The sequence below is a fragment of the Silurus aristotelis genome, assembly GCF_946808225.1.
Source record: "Silurus aristotelis genome assembly, chromosome: 23".
NCBI classification, from domain to species: domain Eukaryota; kingdom Metazoa; phylum Chordata; class Actinopteri; order Siluriformes; family Siluridae; genus Silurus; species Silurus aristotelis.
The window spans coordinates 10,052,395-10,066,947 of NC_139596.1; the positions used below are offsets into that span (position 1 = coordinate 10,052,395).

The 14,553-nt window shown below is 37.1% G+C and overlaps 1 protein-coding gene across 4 annotated transcripts in view; it reads right to left on the minus strand.

Annotated features, from left to right (window-relative positions):
- LOC310718215 (drebrin) overlaps positions 1-14,553 on the minus strand; it is a 40,630-nt gene that overhangs the window by 8,079 nt on the left and 17,998 nt on the right. For all 4 annotated transcript variants that reach the window (XM_083526877.1, XM_083526879.1, XM_083526878.1 and 1 more), the window contains exons 2-7: positions 14,147-14,202; positions 13,629-13,741; positions 12,421-12,495; positions 1,939-2,076; positions 1,753-1,830; positions 1,385-1,536 (exon numbers count right to left, since the gene is read on the minus strand). In XM_083526877.1, coding sequence (XP_083383003.1) covers positions 1,385-1,536; positions 1,753-1,830; positions 1,939-2,076; positions 12,421-12,495; positions 13,629-13,741; positions 14,147-14,202 — 612 coding nt within the window. The remainder of the gene's footprint in view (positions 1-1,384; positions 1,537-1,752; positions 1,831-1,938; positions 2,077-12,420; positions 12,496-13,628; positions 13,742-14,146; positions 14,203-14,553) is intronic.

Here is a 14,553-nt window from a genome sequence, read left to right on the forward strand (position 1 = left end):
AATTCTTGAATCTGGACATAAAACGCTAAAGAATTCATATCGCAAGCCGCTTCCTGTTTAGCTGCTAATGCTATCGATTCTTTAGTGTTTTTATGCATGTGAAAAACAAATGGTATTTCCACAGTGACACTGCTATAACTCAATTTTTTTTTATACCCCTGGCATTGTTGTGTATGTTTTTTTTAAGTATAATAATAATAATAATAATAATAATAATAATAATAATAATAATAATAATAATAATAATAAATGCACTCAAAGTGCGAGGCGGAGACTAAACCCGAACCGAAAGCCATGTATTGAAAAAAAATGTACATGTACTGTTACACCGCTAATTTAACGTATACTTTTAGATCAGTAAATCATACTTTTAAGTAAAATCATACAAGAGTATTTTAGTAGTTTACAGGGTTTTTTTGCGTTAGAATACATGTCACGTTTACTCTGAATACGTGACGTATTCTAATGCAACAAAAAACCTTGTAAACTAATAAAATACTATTTGTAGCTTGTGTAGTAAAAACATCCACATACTACTGCTAGTGGATGTCTTTACTACACAAGCCAGAATACCGTAAGCATTAGAGTTTTCTAAAATAATTCTATTAGTTATCAGACCTACAGTAAATCCTGCCCATCAGTTCTGTGGTGCCCGATGGGATCAGTGGATACAACTAGTATGAGCACAGCAGTAAAGTAAAGCAATAAAGTAATGGAATTAAAATTGAAGTAGGTGGAGCACAAACTGTAAAGAATTTTTCAAACATGAACATGAGCCATACCACTATGCTGCAAAGGGAAAAAATCATAACTGAATTAGAGCTAGAGCTAGAGCATCAAGTTGCACTGCATATTTCTGTTAATGAACATGGTCTTTCTCTGTCCCACGCTTCGTATGTGACACATTTCTAGGACGCTTTCTTAACACCTCCTATTCATAGGTATATTTGTGTCTATCAAGAACTCGTGTCTACTCCGATTAATGTATTTTTAATCAGTTACTGTGCATCTCTAACACCCACAAAACAATAATAGCTTATTATGTATAGGGTATATTGACAGACATTTAAGAGAAAGGAGCAGACATTCGCCACTGGATTGACGGTGATTTTTTTCATAATGGAATAATGAACCCCAATAATTGTTCCTTTCGTTGTGCCACATTCATTCTAGACAGTATAAAATATTATATAATATTGCAAGATAATTGATGTCACTTTCATGACCTTCACTTTACTTATTCAATTATTTTTTTCTTATGTCACCATTTGATTAAGTGTATAACTAAAGAAACTCTGGATAAACCTAACACACTAAACAGTCTTGTTGATACAAATAATAATAATACAAATAATATGTGTATACCCATGGAAGTACTTATCACCTTTGCTCTTCGATCATATGCAGTTTTTCGTTCATCTTTCTGTCTCTCTCCTCTGCCTCTTTCCTTTCCTGGAGAACTCTTTCTCTCTCCCGGCGTCTCCTGTCCTCTGCAGCCTTCCTTCTTTCCTCCTCCTTTCTTTTCTCTTCCTCACGCTAAGACAAGACAAGTATTACTAGTGTATTAAATATATAATATATAACAGGGCACCATTTTAGTGTGGATGCTTTCGCTTTCACTACGTTTGTTCAGAAATTTTGATTATGTTTCATATTGAAGATATACTCAGGGTGGTGCAAATAGAATGCATGTTTTTCAAATAAGTGCAATCTTATATCTAATATTTCTAAAAAACTGCTTAAAGTCTGCACCTCTGCATGTGCCCAGAAGGTGTCTCTGTTGATCCGTCTCATCTCCAGTGCAGCGTTTGTTTTCCTGTAGTTTGTTCCCTGTGAGCAGTAAAAACACCGACCAGGTGTGATTTTTACTTATTTATATCAATTGTACATTTTAGGTGCTTAATAAAGGGATGGGTTTTTTCAAGCATGGTCTCCTACCACTGTCTCTTCTTTCTCTGTCTGTCTTGAGTTTCTTCTAAATCTCTCCATTGGTGGTCGAACTTTTTCCAGAATAGCTGTAATCTTTTCCTCAGTCAATTCATCTTTATTAGAGGCATGGATAAAAGCGTTGGCTTCCTATAACACAGGGTGAGATAAAAAAAACAAAATAAAATCAGCTCACATAAAAAATATTCCATGATGGAGCAATGTAAGGCAGTAAAACAACAGTTCTGTGTTTTATTCCTCGTTTATCCACAAAACAGTCAGTCCCTTTGACTGAATGGCAAAATAAACCAATAAGCAGAGAAACCTTTATAAAGGTTAATAGGCAATTCAATATAAACAGACAATGAATCAACATTTTCTGACCAATCAGAACAGAGAACACAATTAGTGCTGTGAAGTACGTGTGTATAATAAGAATGTATTATATTTAGTATATCAATTCTTGATACAGAATTTCCTAACTGATTACTCACATGATTGCCAACCTCATATCTCAGAACCTCCTTTCTCACAGTTTATCTCTCCAAGACCAAACCATACATCACTTCAGTTTCCACATCACATACCAAGAAACAAAAAAAGAAATACATTTTGCTGATGTTCACCTGTATGGGTTTGGGTTTGAAAAAGTTTCCTGGCAAAATGCTCTGAAACATGCTCAGAGCACGCTCCAAAGATCACTACATTTATCCACACTCAGGGAGTCTGTCTTTTTCCCAGAAAGCACACAATCCATGTTTGCTTTCCACCAACATTTCATACACTTACTTCTGAATCCAAAGCATTTAAAATTACTTTCCAGGGCTGGGCTCAAAGGAAAGTGTGAAATTTCACACCAGTGAGTAGAAAACAGGGCACACACCTCTGCTCACTGAAGCACAAACTGCGGAGGCCTGGCATTAGTTGGAAATGTTATTAATATATATCAATGAGCACTGACACTGGTATGAAAATAAAATGTAAAATACCAACAACTAGGCATGTCAAAAAAAGCAGCTAAATAGTAAATAGTAATAGTAATTTTAAATTAACACATTTATTTTTTTGTTTATCCCTAATGGACAATCCAGAGATAATAATGCTAAAGAAAAACACCCTGAAGAAGAAACCCAAAACCCATCCTCATCTGACATCGACTGTCCATTCATTATAGTTTTATCAAATAATTTTCTTGAGGTTATCAACTTCTCACTGATGAAACACAAAACTGTTCATGGTAACTGTTCAAAGCATAAGGACAGATCAATGATATAATAAAAAGGAGGTGGGCTAGACGAAACTCAGACCCTCTCAATTATTTGCACTATTTTGTGTAAGATTCTTATTAATGATGCTATTGTGCTTGGTTACACAAAAATTCTCATTCTTCCTTATGTTAATCGCCCTTATCCAGAGTGACTTACTATTATCTTATTTATACAACTAAGCAGTTGAGAGATAAGGGCCTTGGTAAACTTACTTGTGGTGGTGGGATTTAAACTCATCTTAGCCCCTGAGCTACCGCTTCTCTTAAAACAACTTAAAAAATTTTTTTTACCACAAAACAATCTGATATGCATGCCAAACATTAATGCCCTTCCCTGCCAAATGCCCAAATATTAAAAAGCCAACAACTTCCAGCTACCAGGTGAGAAGTGTGAGGTCTAATAGGCAATTTTTCCTTCCAACAACATCTTTTCAAACCTCTGCTCATTCTGTAACACAAGGCAGCATAACATATTAGAAGAAAGTGTTTTCTGCCTTCTTCCATGCACATGAGCTCATAGATGCCCGTGATCGACTTGTGACAGCGGACAGAGTATGTCATCCCTCCAACCCAGACAGCTCAGCTAATAGTGTCAACACATGATCTCAAACTGGTCTCAAAAGCTTCTGTATGTCCATTGAGCTGGTACACCAGATTTCTTCCATCACAGGACATAGTGAGAAAAAAACACAAAAATGCAAGAGAAAGATGTGTGGGTGTGTTTGTGTGTGTTCAGAACTGGCTGTGTGTAGAGAAAATGAAGTATGAAACTGGATAGTTTTAACTCGGTGACCACACTGATGCAGAACGGCTCCCAACGCACCTCACACAAACACACACTTCAGATCTTCTACAGACTGTCACACTAAATTCAGAAGCACTTCAGAGTGAGGAGAGGAGGAGGAGGAGGAGGAGCGCCTGAGTGTTCTGGATGAAATCTCATCTGTTTGTGGACACTGACAAATGGGAAAGTTATTAAGATCTAGAACTCAAACAAGTTTGTGTCTGAGTCACAAGTGTAAACCTACTTCTACTGTATATTAAAAAGAAGAGGTCCAGACACAAATTAAATTTAAATCAAATACTGCTACTATTTTTGGACTCTTCAAAGAAACTATAGTGTATAGAATTCTGTATTGACTAAATGCAGATATATTCTTAAAATATTTGAAATGTTTTGACCTATAAGCTTACTACAAATAACAAAAGCGTGTAAATTATTCTTTAAATTAAATGGTTCTCAGGTGCAATAATTTATCATTAGTTATTAGTTATTAACCCTTTAGTTATGCACAACCAGTGCAATATATATGCAGTGTATATAACGCTGCAGATGGAATGATCTGACGTGGGAGACAGGGGTACGAAAAGGGGGCATGAAAAAGAAAGGGCTGTGGGTGTGCCTCAGAGCCTTACGTCACAGTCAATGCTGGCTATAGTTCAAGGTCTGCAAAAACCTCAGTTTCAGAAAGGATTAGTGCCTTGCACAGTGCTAGCAAGCACAGGCTGCTTCTTCCACACCCACCTCTTTCTTCATGTCTATAAAACTCTCGTCCTTCCCGCAGTGAAAGCTCTGAGGAAAGCACAGACAAGTCGAGACTGATGCGTTAGCCTGTCTCATCAAGCGCAATACTCAATTTGAGCAGAGTGAAGTAAAAAATTTTCCTCTTTTTTTCTTTACAGGCTTTCTTCTATTAGAATTATTCATCCCTCTTTCAAAATAGGACAAGGTTGGATGACTGTGTTATTACTTGCCTAGATAATAGAGTTTAACCTGTTGATGTACAGCAACGCCCCCAAGGCACAGTTTGACCGAGCAACGAGTCATAATAACAACGTCAATGTCAGCACTACTGATGTAACAACTTTTCTCTAGGGTCACATGTGGATGAGTAAATGTTATAATTGAATAGGTCCCAGATCAGTTTACAGCAATATGCTGTACCATTATCCAAAACAATAATTTTGCAATCCCGCTTGTCTACACCTGGGCTTCCCAAATCATTTAATAACACAGACCACACCTTAGAAGCGATGCGTTATCACAGTGCGAATGTCTTACTTTGCACACATTTTCAATCCATTCAGCCTCCCACTCTGCCTTAGAATACATTTATATTACCTAATGGAAGTGTTATAGTCTGTCACAGTCTGACTGCATGGACCTAAAAATGTTTTCAAATAAAACTATTTTCATGTAGTAATAAATCCTGTACTTATCTGCTATGAGGTCATGCAAAATGAGAACATTCAGACTGAAATTCACAGAAGCTGAGCAGTGCATTGAAACAATTTTCCTTTAAATTAATATTTACAGAGGACGGGACGAGATTGTTCGCATTAAAGACAAGTGTGAATCACTTTCAGTTATAAATGATACGAATCAAGATCAAATCTGATAAACATAACTTTCTTTAAAAATGCTTATTAAACATATTGAAAAAATCTTTTCACACAACAGCTCTGCATATATCTGTTATTTGTGTTTAGAATTCTCCACCAAGCACAGCTTTTCGTACAACAGAAAAAAGGCTGAACTGATGAAAACACATCATACACATTTTGCTTCTCAGTAAAAACTGATCTCAGGCAAACTGAAAATGTTTTCTGTTAGTCGACTCGCTGCTCAACCTTTTAACTTCCTTTAGCCACTTATTGAAAATGAATAGCCGATGAGTGATTGTTAACTCCTGTGTGGAAGTTCATTGTTGCTGGAGCGTACTGCAAATCAGCTTTCAACTAGTTATTAGCAAAGGGTTAGGGTAGGGTTAGGGTTGGATTGCACCATAACCTGTGCAATCTTACACTAAAACACTAACAAAATTATACAAATTGAAAAGATGATCCACTATATTTTGCAGTGTGGTCATACAGATATGCTTGCCCAATTTCTGCCTCAAGGATATGAGTAAAGTCAGGAAGCTTGGGGTGCAGTAATCCCAATTCATCCCAAAATGGTTTAGGTCAAAGAAGGCTACTCAAAATTGTACAACCTATTGATACCATATCTTAATGGAACTGAAATTGCTCACAGGGGTTTTGTCATTCTGGAACAGGTTTGTGTCTCCCAGATTAAATAAAGGTAAAATTGAATGCTAAATCATTAAAAAAACACTCTACAATAACAGTTTGAGGAAGAACCACATATGGCGGGAAAAGTGGGGTGTCCCGATACTTTAGCCCATACAGTGTATGTTTTACATCGACAAAATCAATGCTCAAAGACTTTCTGCTGTAAAGTTTTATTATCAGCAAAAAGATAACAGCCGTTTTTTTGTCCTTTGTAATGTTAATTAAAAAAATTATACTTTTCTTACTTAAAAGTACCAGTTGGTTGGAGCTACAATCTGCCAAACAACAGTCCCAGCAAGTGCTGATGGATGAAAAGGATATAAGTTATTGGTCAGAAATGTGCAAGCGGTTCTGAGACAATAACCAGACAACAAGTCAATTAGAAAATCCTGAACATCTATTAATCAATTATCAGAGAAGCTGGAAATAGCTGTTCATGGTGATAACAGCCAATGTACAGTAAACACCGTATGGATATGTTAATGAGATCCAGCTTGGTGGTTGGGAACCTCAAATAAAAAACCTAATCACTTCCAGTAATTGCTGTGGTAACACCCTGATGATGTGGTAATTGCCTGGTAAAACCTAGTATTTCCATCTGAGACTTACTGCAGACTCACTAAGAAGCAAAGTAAAAAGATCTAAAATGAAAAATGAGACAATACAGAGAGAAGTAGCTACAGGGGATTGAGACACCACCAAAATGCGTCACACTAATCCTGTTATTGATACTGTGTAGCAGAAGCCAAAATGGGAAATCTGGTTTGAATTGTCCACCCAGATAATTGAAATGAATAGAAATGGAATCTTAAGATATTCTGGTCAGGCATTGTTTATGTAGGACAACACAAGGCATTTGGCAGTAAAAATTGAGAAGATATTTAGTGGAGAAATATTAACTATTTTAAATCTTTTACAAACAAATCTTTTATGCACAAGTATAAATGTCACTATAATAAAACACTACATGCAAGGGTTTATAGCTACTATGCCTCTACTTGCATGGACCCCTGGCATTTACTGCATCCCTTTTGGCACTGGGCTCCAGCAGACTTCATCCAGGGCTGCCAAGAACAATAAAAGCTCCAGCAAGCTCAGTAATCTGCTATTAATTCCAGTTACCATTCCAAACAACTCAGGCATCTATGACCTCACCTTTAAAATGTGCTTTATAATGAAGGCAGTCAGGAGTGCCACCATGACAGCAGAAAGTGGGAAGAGTGTGTGAAACTCTTGAGGGAGAGGATTGTCGCACTGTGCCATTCAGGTGTATCAGTAGCTGTGCATTTGAGTTGGATGTATGCTGAGCAGTTTCGATTATGTAAATCATGTAGTGACATTTTGGGTCTGAGAGCTTCGTGCAAGAGAAAACCCAATGGTGAAACTGGAGGTCCACCTTCTCTGGCATTTCAAAACCTTTTTCCACAAGATACTGACAAAGCAACAAATGACTGTTTCTTGTTTTAAGCATATGCGCGATATATAACCCTGATTACAGCAACAAGAGCAGGAATTGTTTCTCTGTAACATTTTTCTGAAAAAAGTTTTTCTATTTAAAGCAGGTTTAAAAAAGTAAATTATTTTCAAGCAATGTGCAGTAGCAATATACAGTGCATCCATAAAAGTATTCACAGCGTTTCAATTTTTTCTACACAAAATTTCTCAAAGATGACGTGGATGCACCTGAGCTCAATTTTTTTAAGATTTAAAACAAACTTCTTTCATATTGTTTGTAGAATTTTGAGGAAAATACTAAATTGAATTAATTTTGGAATAAGACTGAAACATAACAAAAGGTGAAAAAAGTGAAGCGCTGTGAATACTTTCCGGATTCACGATAGCCAATAGAGTCTGTCAAGTCACTTAAACAACATTAAACATTTTGCAACAACACCCAATACGAGACAAACTAAACGCAACACAAGATATTGTGTAGTGCTCTTAGGACTCAGTTCCCAGCAAACACATACAAGGGTCATACACTGAAATCCATGGCCAATTTCTAAAATAATATGCACATAACAAATATGTGTCTTCACCCCAACATAAACAAGGCCTTCCCTAGGAAGGGAAGTCATGAAAGGCCCCGGTGCGTATATTTCACTACGTGTCTGAAGAGCTGAAGTAAAAATGGAAAACAGAAGACATTCTTCACATGCCTCTGAAGCTGACCGGGTGATGCCTTTAAAAGGCAGTAAGTGCACAAGTGACCCTGTGTGCATTCAATAAACTCATAAAACTCTTCTCTGTGATTATGGAAATGTTAGGCAAACACGGCCTGGCTGGTGAAGCCAGGAGAGGCCACGAAGGCCGTGAATGTTCTCACGATATCAGACTCAGCTTGTCTAACTCTGCTCTGAAATGAGAAATTCATTTAACACCTCCATATGCAGAGGCCAGTGATAGGGCAGGCAAGATTACCTTTTTCAAAGCAATTCTTTTCTATCTTTCTCTCTTCCTCCATTCCATCCTTTCATTCTGCTCCTACGTCCTGTCCTTAGTATGTGAGAGTTTATTTGTTGGTGTGGTGCATAATACAGCTGGAGAATAATGGGCAAAAAAGAGGAGGAAGAGAGCGACTAAGCTTTGCCTGTCAACAGCCATTGAACAGACACTTCGCAAATACAGAGAGAGGAAGGAAACAACCCACAAATAGGAAACCTGGGCTAACAATAGAAAGTGCTTTTTTTAATTGCGGTAGGCTTGTGGAAGTGTGTGTAATGTGCCAGCGTCCTATCGTGTCCCACAACGGATGCTGATTGACGATAGTATTGACTGTGGTTTGAAAGGGATTGGAGAGGCACATCAAGATGCTCCTAAATGTGTTAAGGCACATGCAATGCATGCAGTGAAAGAAATTTACATCAAATAACGAAAGTACTGTACATATAAATGGTTAAAAGCTGGTAATAAGTTGGCTGTAGCTGCAATTTTTTTTTAATGACCCATTACCAAGATCATAAATGCTTGCAAAACGAAACTCAGGACTGAAAATAAACAAAATGAGGTATTAGCCGCTGCAACTAAGCTCACTGTAAATACATTTATATAAACTACATGTGCATGTGCTCTTTAGTAAACAGCAGTGTCAGAGAAAGATGTTTTGATGCGTTCCTCTGTAGTCAAAGAGCAGGTTATTAAAATGTATAGGATACAAAATAGGTGAAAAGGAAACACATTATAAAAAGCAACACCTTTTTTTTATACATATTTTGTAAACACGACTTTTTCCAACAGTCATCAAGCAACTGACTTGATAGCGGTCACTATTTACAATCTCTCAAAGATTCCAGATACTATTGTCAATCTTTCCAATTCTAACCTGCTCTATTGCACCTCTCATAATGTGCTGTTATTCACGGCTGACATTTTTTAAACAAACAAGTAAAAATATTTGGTTTCATCCAAATAGAACAAACGGTTTTATTTTGTTCATGTGCTCAAATACACACAAAGCGTTTGCTTCCCACAAGCCAAGTACAAGACAAAAATTGACAGTTGCCCAGGTTAGCGCAGCAGTCAGTACACGCACATCACACAAACAAGCAAGCCTGCGCAATCTGATTTATCTTTCTTTTTTTTTATCGCATTCATAAAGCCAATTCCAAACAAATAAAATTCACACACACACCTGCTCACACACATGGGAAACCAGGCGTGCTGTGACAAACACATGCTGATATGAAAAGAATAGAGCTCTTGTCACCGAGTCATCATCAATCACAAATGAAGATCAACACACACTCAGCTTGATGAATAGTCATTTCATTGTAATGGAAGATGAGAGTATACTGCACAATGACTTCATTATCATTTAACACCTCCTACCTCCCTCCTTCTCTCGCTGCAATGTTGGTGGCACTATTGTTCGACACCGTCTACACACTACATTTTCATACACAGCCATCTCTCCAAACAAGACCTGGGCTCATATACACTGTTTTTGTGTGTGTGTGTGTGTGTGTGTGTGTGTGTGTGTGTGTGTGTGTATGTGTGTATGCCTTCCAGCTAACTCCTAACATGTCTGTCTTTTGTATTCACAACTAAGGCATTAGGACTGTAAATATTCGTTTAAAATGATAGAAAAAGGGGAACAAAGAGTTCACAGAACTAGACAGAACATTCCAGAAGGATACACACACAGGATGTATAAAAAACACACAGAAAAACTTATTCATGTGCTCTTACTCATGCTAGTCCTAAACACTTACAAATGGGCTAAAGCTAAGCCCACTATTGGGAATTGGGAATGAAATCCATGTATTGGTATTTTACTACCATTCTTTTGGTGTTATCAACAGTACAAAAACTAAATTATAAGTGTCATGTTTTTTCTGTGTTTATGGCAACAACAGGGAATAGAGCATTGTTCTTTGCAGTGTACAGCAATATGGCATAGTTTTCTGAAATTCGTTTAAACTAAAACTCAATCATATCCTTATGCTTGCCCATTTTTCAAATTTAAGAAACATCCCAGTAACAGGTGCCATGATAAAGAGAAAATCAGTGTTATTCACTTCACCGGTCAAAATGGTATAATGACATAATTTTATGCCTGATCGATGTATAATCAACTAGCTGGCTAACATATGGCAGATTTAGATCAGTTGCAATATAAAAAATATGACTAAAGCAAGGAAGCTTCATACTCACAATGTTTCATGTTTTGCAAATGAGCAACGCCTGCTTGGAGTGTGAGCTTATGCTGCTAAACCACTTCCATATGTGGACAATTGACCAACATATTCACATGTACGGCTTCCAAATAATGCTGCTACAAAATTTAAAGACCATTATTGTCTAGAATGTCTTAAAGAATTAAGAGGCCCGAACTTGTTCCAACATGACTATAACACTGTGCACAAAGCGAGATCTATGAAGACACAATTTGCCAAGGTTGGAGTAAAAGAATCAGAGTGTCCTGCACAGAGCCTTGACCTCAACCCTGCTAAACACCTTTAAGATGAACAGGAATGCTGCCTAAGCCCCAGGCCTCCTCGTCCAACATCAGTGCCAGACCTTTCTAATTATCTTGTAGCTGAATGAACACAAATCCACACAATAGAGCATTGCTTACCTACCCCATTTATCTCCAGAGAGTTATTATTGTACCTTACGGTAACATATGGGGACTACAGCAAAATAGAGCATATTAATAGAGGCCCACTGGGGCAGAATTATCTCTACACCACACTCGGGTGGGACCAGAGGACAGAACAGGTAATGACAAAAAAATCATCATGATATTTAGCAAATTAAAAGTATTAAGAAAAAGAAGAAGAAGAAGAAGAAGAAGAAGAAAATAACCTAAAAATCTAATAAAGTTCAATATAAAAGAAAAGAGCAAACACACGTGTATCTAGTTTAAGGTTTACTGTGTAATTTGAGATGTAGCTAGGCAAGTTGAGGAATCTTGAGGAACTCAAACCTGCCAGCCCTGTATTACTTACAATACAGTGGAAGTGTTTAAATTACACTATACTGCTCATATTACACTATTAGACTATATGCTGAATTACTATAAAAAATTGCTTTCTAATTATCTTTCAATCAAGTTTTAGACTGATGGTATACTAAGTCTGTATCTAAAAGAAGCACCATTTATTCTCTCTGGATAAGTGTTGACTCCCAACTACTTGTTACAATTACAAATTCACTAGAACGCAGCCTTTAACATAAAGCAAGTGAAATAGCCTCTCAATTTTGTTTATGCAAATATTAATGTTGTTCTGCCCCACCAAATCTGTGATCATGCACCGCTGCGTGAGCTCGTAGCCCAATCAAGAGCCACATTTATTGAAGAAGAAAAAAAAATACACAAGGTAGTGAATACAAATTGCACTTAGTGGCAAATGGGAAATTATTGGATGGTTCAATATTTCAAACAGTTCTTTAAAACCGCTTGTGAAATTACAAGGAAGTTTCAAAAGTGGCACATGACTTAAATATCCACCCTGCGGTTCAACAAAGGCATCCAAAACAAAATCTGACTCTGAGTCTTATGTTACATTTCCTTGAATATATAATATAATAGTGTAACACAAATGTTATGATTAATGGCTACAGTAGCACAGAAGTTATGTGACTGTGAGAAAGAAAGAGAGAAACAGAGGCAGAAAGAGAACCTTAACAAAAACATAATGGAAATTGGTTACCTTAAAAAAGCTTTTGACTGCAGGTACATGACTTGCACATTCTGTCTTTCGAAACTCTTCCACATCCTCTCCAACCTGTGGAGCATATTTAAAGAAAATTTTACTTTACCCTTAATCTTTCACTACATAGAATACCCAGGACACAGCATAAATAATCATTTACAATCTGCAAGCACATTCTGTACGCAAGTCTCTATAAATCTAACAGCAATCAGTTTCTGACACTGTACATTTCCGAGATATCGGATTCTAAATTTACATTGTATTTATGCAGTAAGAAAAGAGGATTTCAAACAGGATGTGGCTTTCAGTTCCACTGAAACTTCAAAACTTGTATAAGCCAGATAAAATATGATTGAGGTCTTAGTAATAAACCTGACTTAAAATCAGTTGGAAGAGATTAGAAACTGTAGGAGGTTATGCCAAGAACAACATGAGGGAGAAAGGAAGATGTGGAGATTTTATGCATAGATACTGCACTTACCATGAAACAAAATAAAAACCAAAAGGAATGTATATTAAAATCAATAGTAAGAAAGGTCTTGGTGAATGAATCAGGATTATTTTGTTGTTTCTGGTTAAACAGAATAATTGTAATGTTATACAGTATGAGGCGATTATTTAGTGCACACAAAGTTTTTAATTGCACAGTGAGCAGGCCACCAAAGCCACTACCCCTTCTTCTCTGCCATGCCTGACTGGCTACAGATGCCACCTCTGACCTCAAACACAGCATTCCAGCCTTGTTGTCTTAGCAACCGGTGCTGGGGAGGTTACTGTGAAGTTTCCCAGCATGCTTTGCGAGCTTGTGAGTGTATTTGAGCTCCTTCAGTTACAAGCTGACTGGGAGTCAAAGCCCTTTTGTGGGGAGAAACCCATTGACATCAACAGGAGTCTCACATACATCCTTTTTTCCAAAGATTCTTCTGAATTAACCAATGTGGAGCCACGTGAAGCTCACACCCCAAAGAAGGACCAATGGGATCAGAGCAGTGATGGGTTACATGTAAGGGTAATAAGTAAACGAGAACTTACCCAAAGTAGTGTGGCACTAATGCCAGGCATGATTATGAAAATCAGAAAGTCTGTGTCTAAATTAAGTTTTAAACACAAAAACCTGTTGAGTGTGGTGATGATATCCAAACCACAAACCACCCATCCACAAAACCATCAGAAATCCCACTTCTGCTTTTGCATCATCATCTTACCCAGCAGATTAGGACTATCTGTGGCTGTCCCGCTTCATGAAGTGTAATCCTGCACAGTCCATACATGGGTTTGGCAATGTGAAACTTCTGGGCCAATTCTATCAAGCCTCCAGCTACGGAGAAAAGAACATTTTGCGATATGATGAGAGATTACAGATTATTCTGACAATAGATGACATGTTTATCATACAAGAACACAAACAAGAAAAAGAACTCTTCAATCAACAACATTTGTTGACATGCTTATCATTTTAACATGCATTAAGTAATTATTTTATTCTGTGGAAATGGATCCTTTTTATTATCTCATAAAAACTATAAAAAATCTGTCATAATAAGAACCAGAGCCTCAACAGGAGGTTTTTCCACTTTTGAAAAGAGTTTCAATATTGCACTAAATGGAAACATAAATAATCAGGGAGACAGCACATGTTTGGATCACTAACTTACAGAGAAATCTGTATAATAACATCTTCTGTGCATTCAAAACATGCATATTGACATTGTTGTGACCTTACTTCCAGAATCAAAGAGCTTCAAGTTGTTGGTGAATCCCTCATAAGCAAACAATGCCCTGGAAAAAGAGAAAACAAGGTTTAATTACTGAACTAAAATAATAGAATTTTGTTACATTGTTGTACATTATTATCATCATTATAATGTGTTTGACTTTGTATAATGTCACATAACACATGAGAAACATGGCCTTATGTCAACAGGAACTTGCATGGGCCTCGGTCTGGTGCACTTCCTAGACTTTCCTTAAAAGTGAAGGTCAGTTCTGCATAACCAGTACCTCATCCACACTAACGTCAGATCACCGGAATGCAGTGAGTGGGTTGGCAGCTGTGAGGACCATATGCTTTCACACAATCCACACAATATTCACACTCTTGAACTTGCCCAGACATTTAAAGTTTTATCA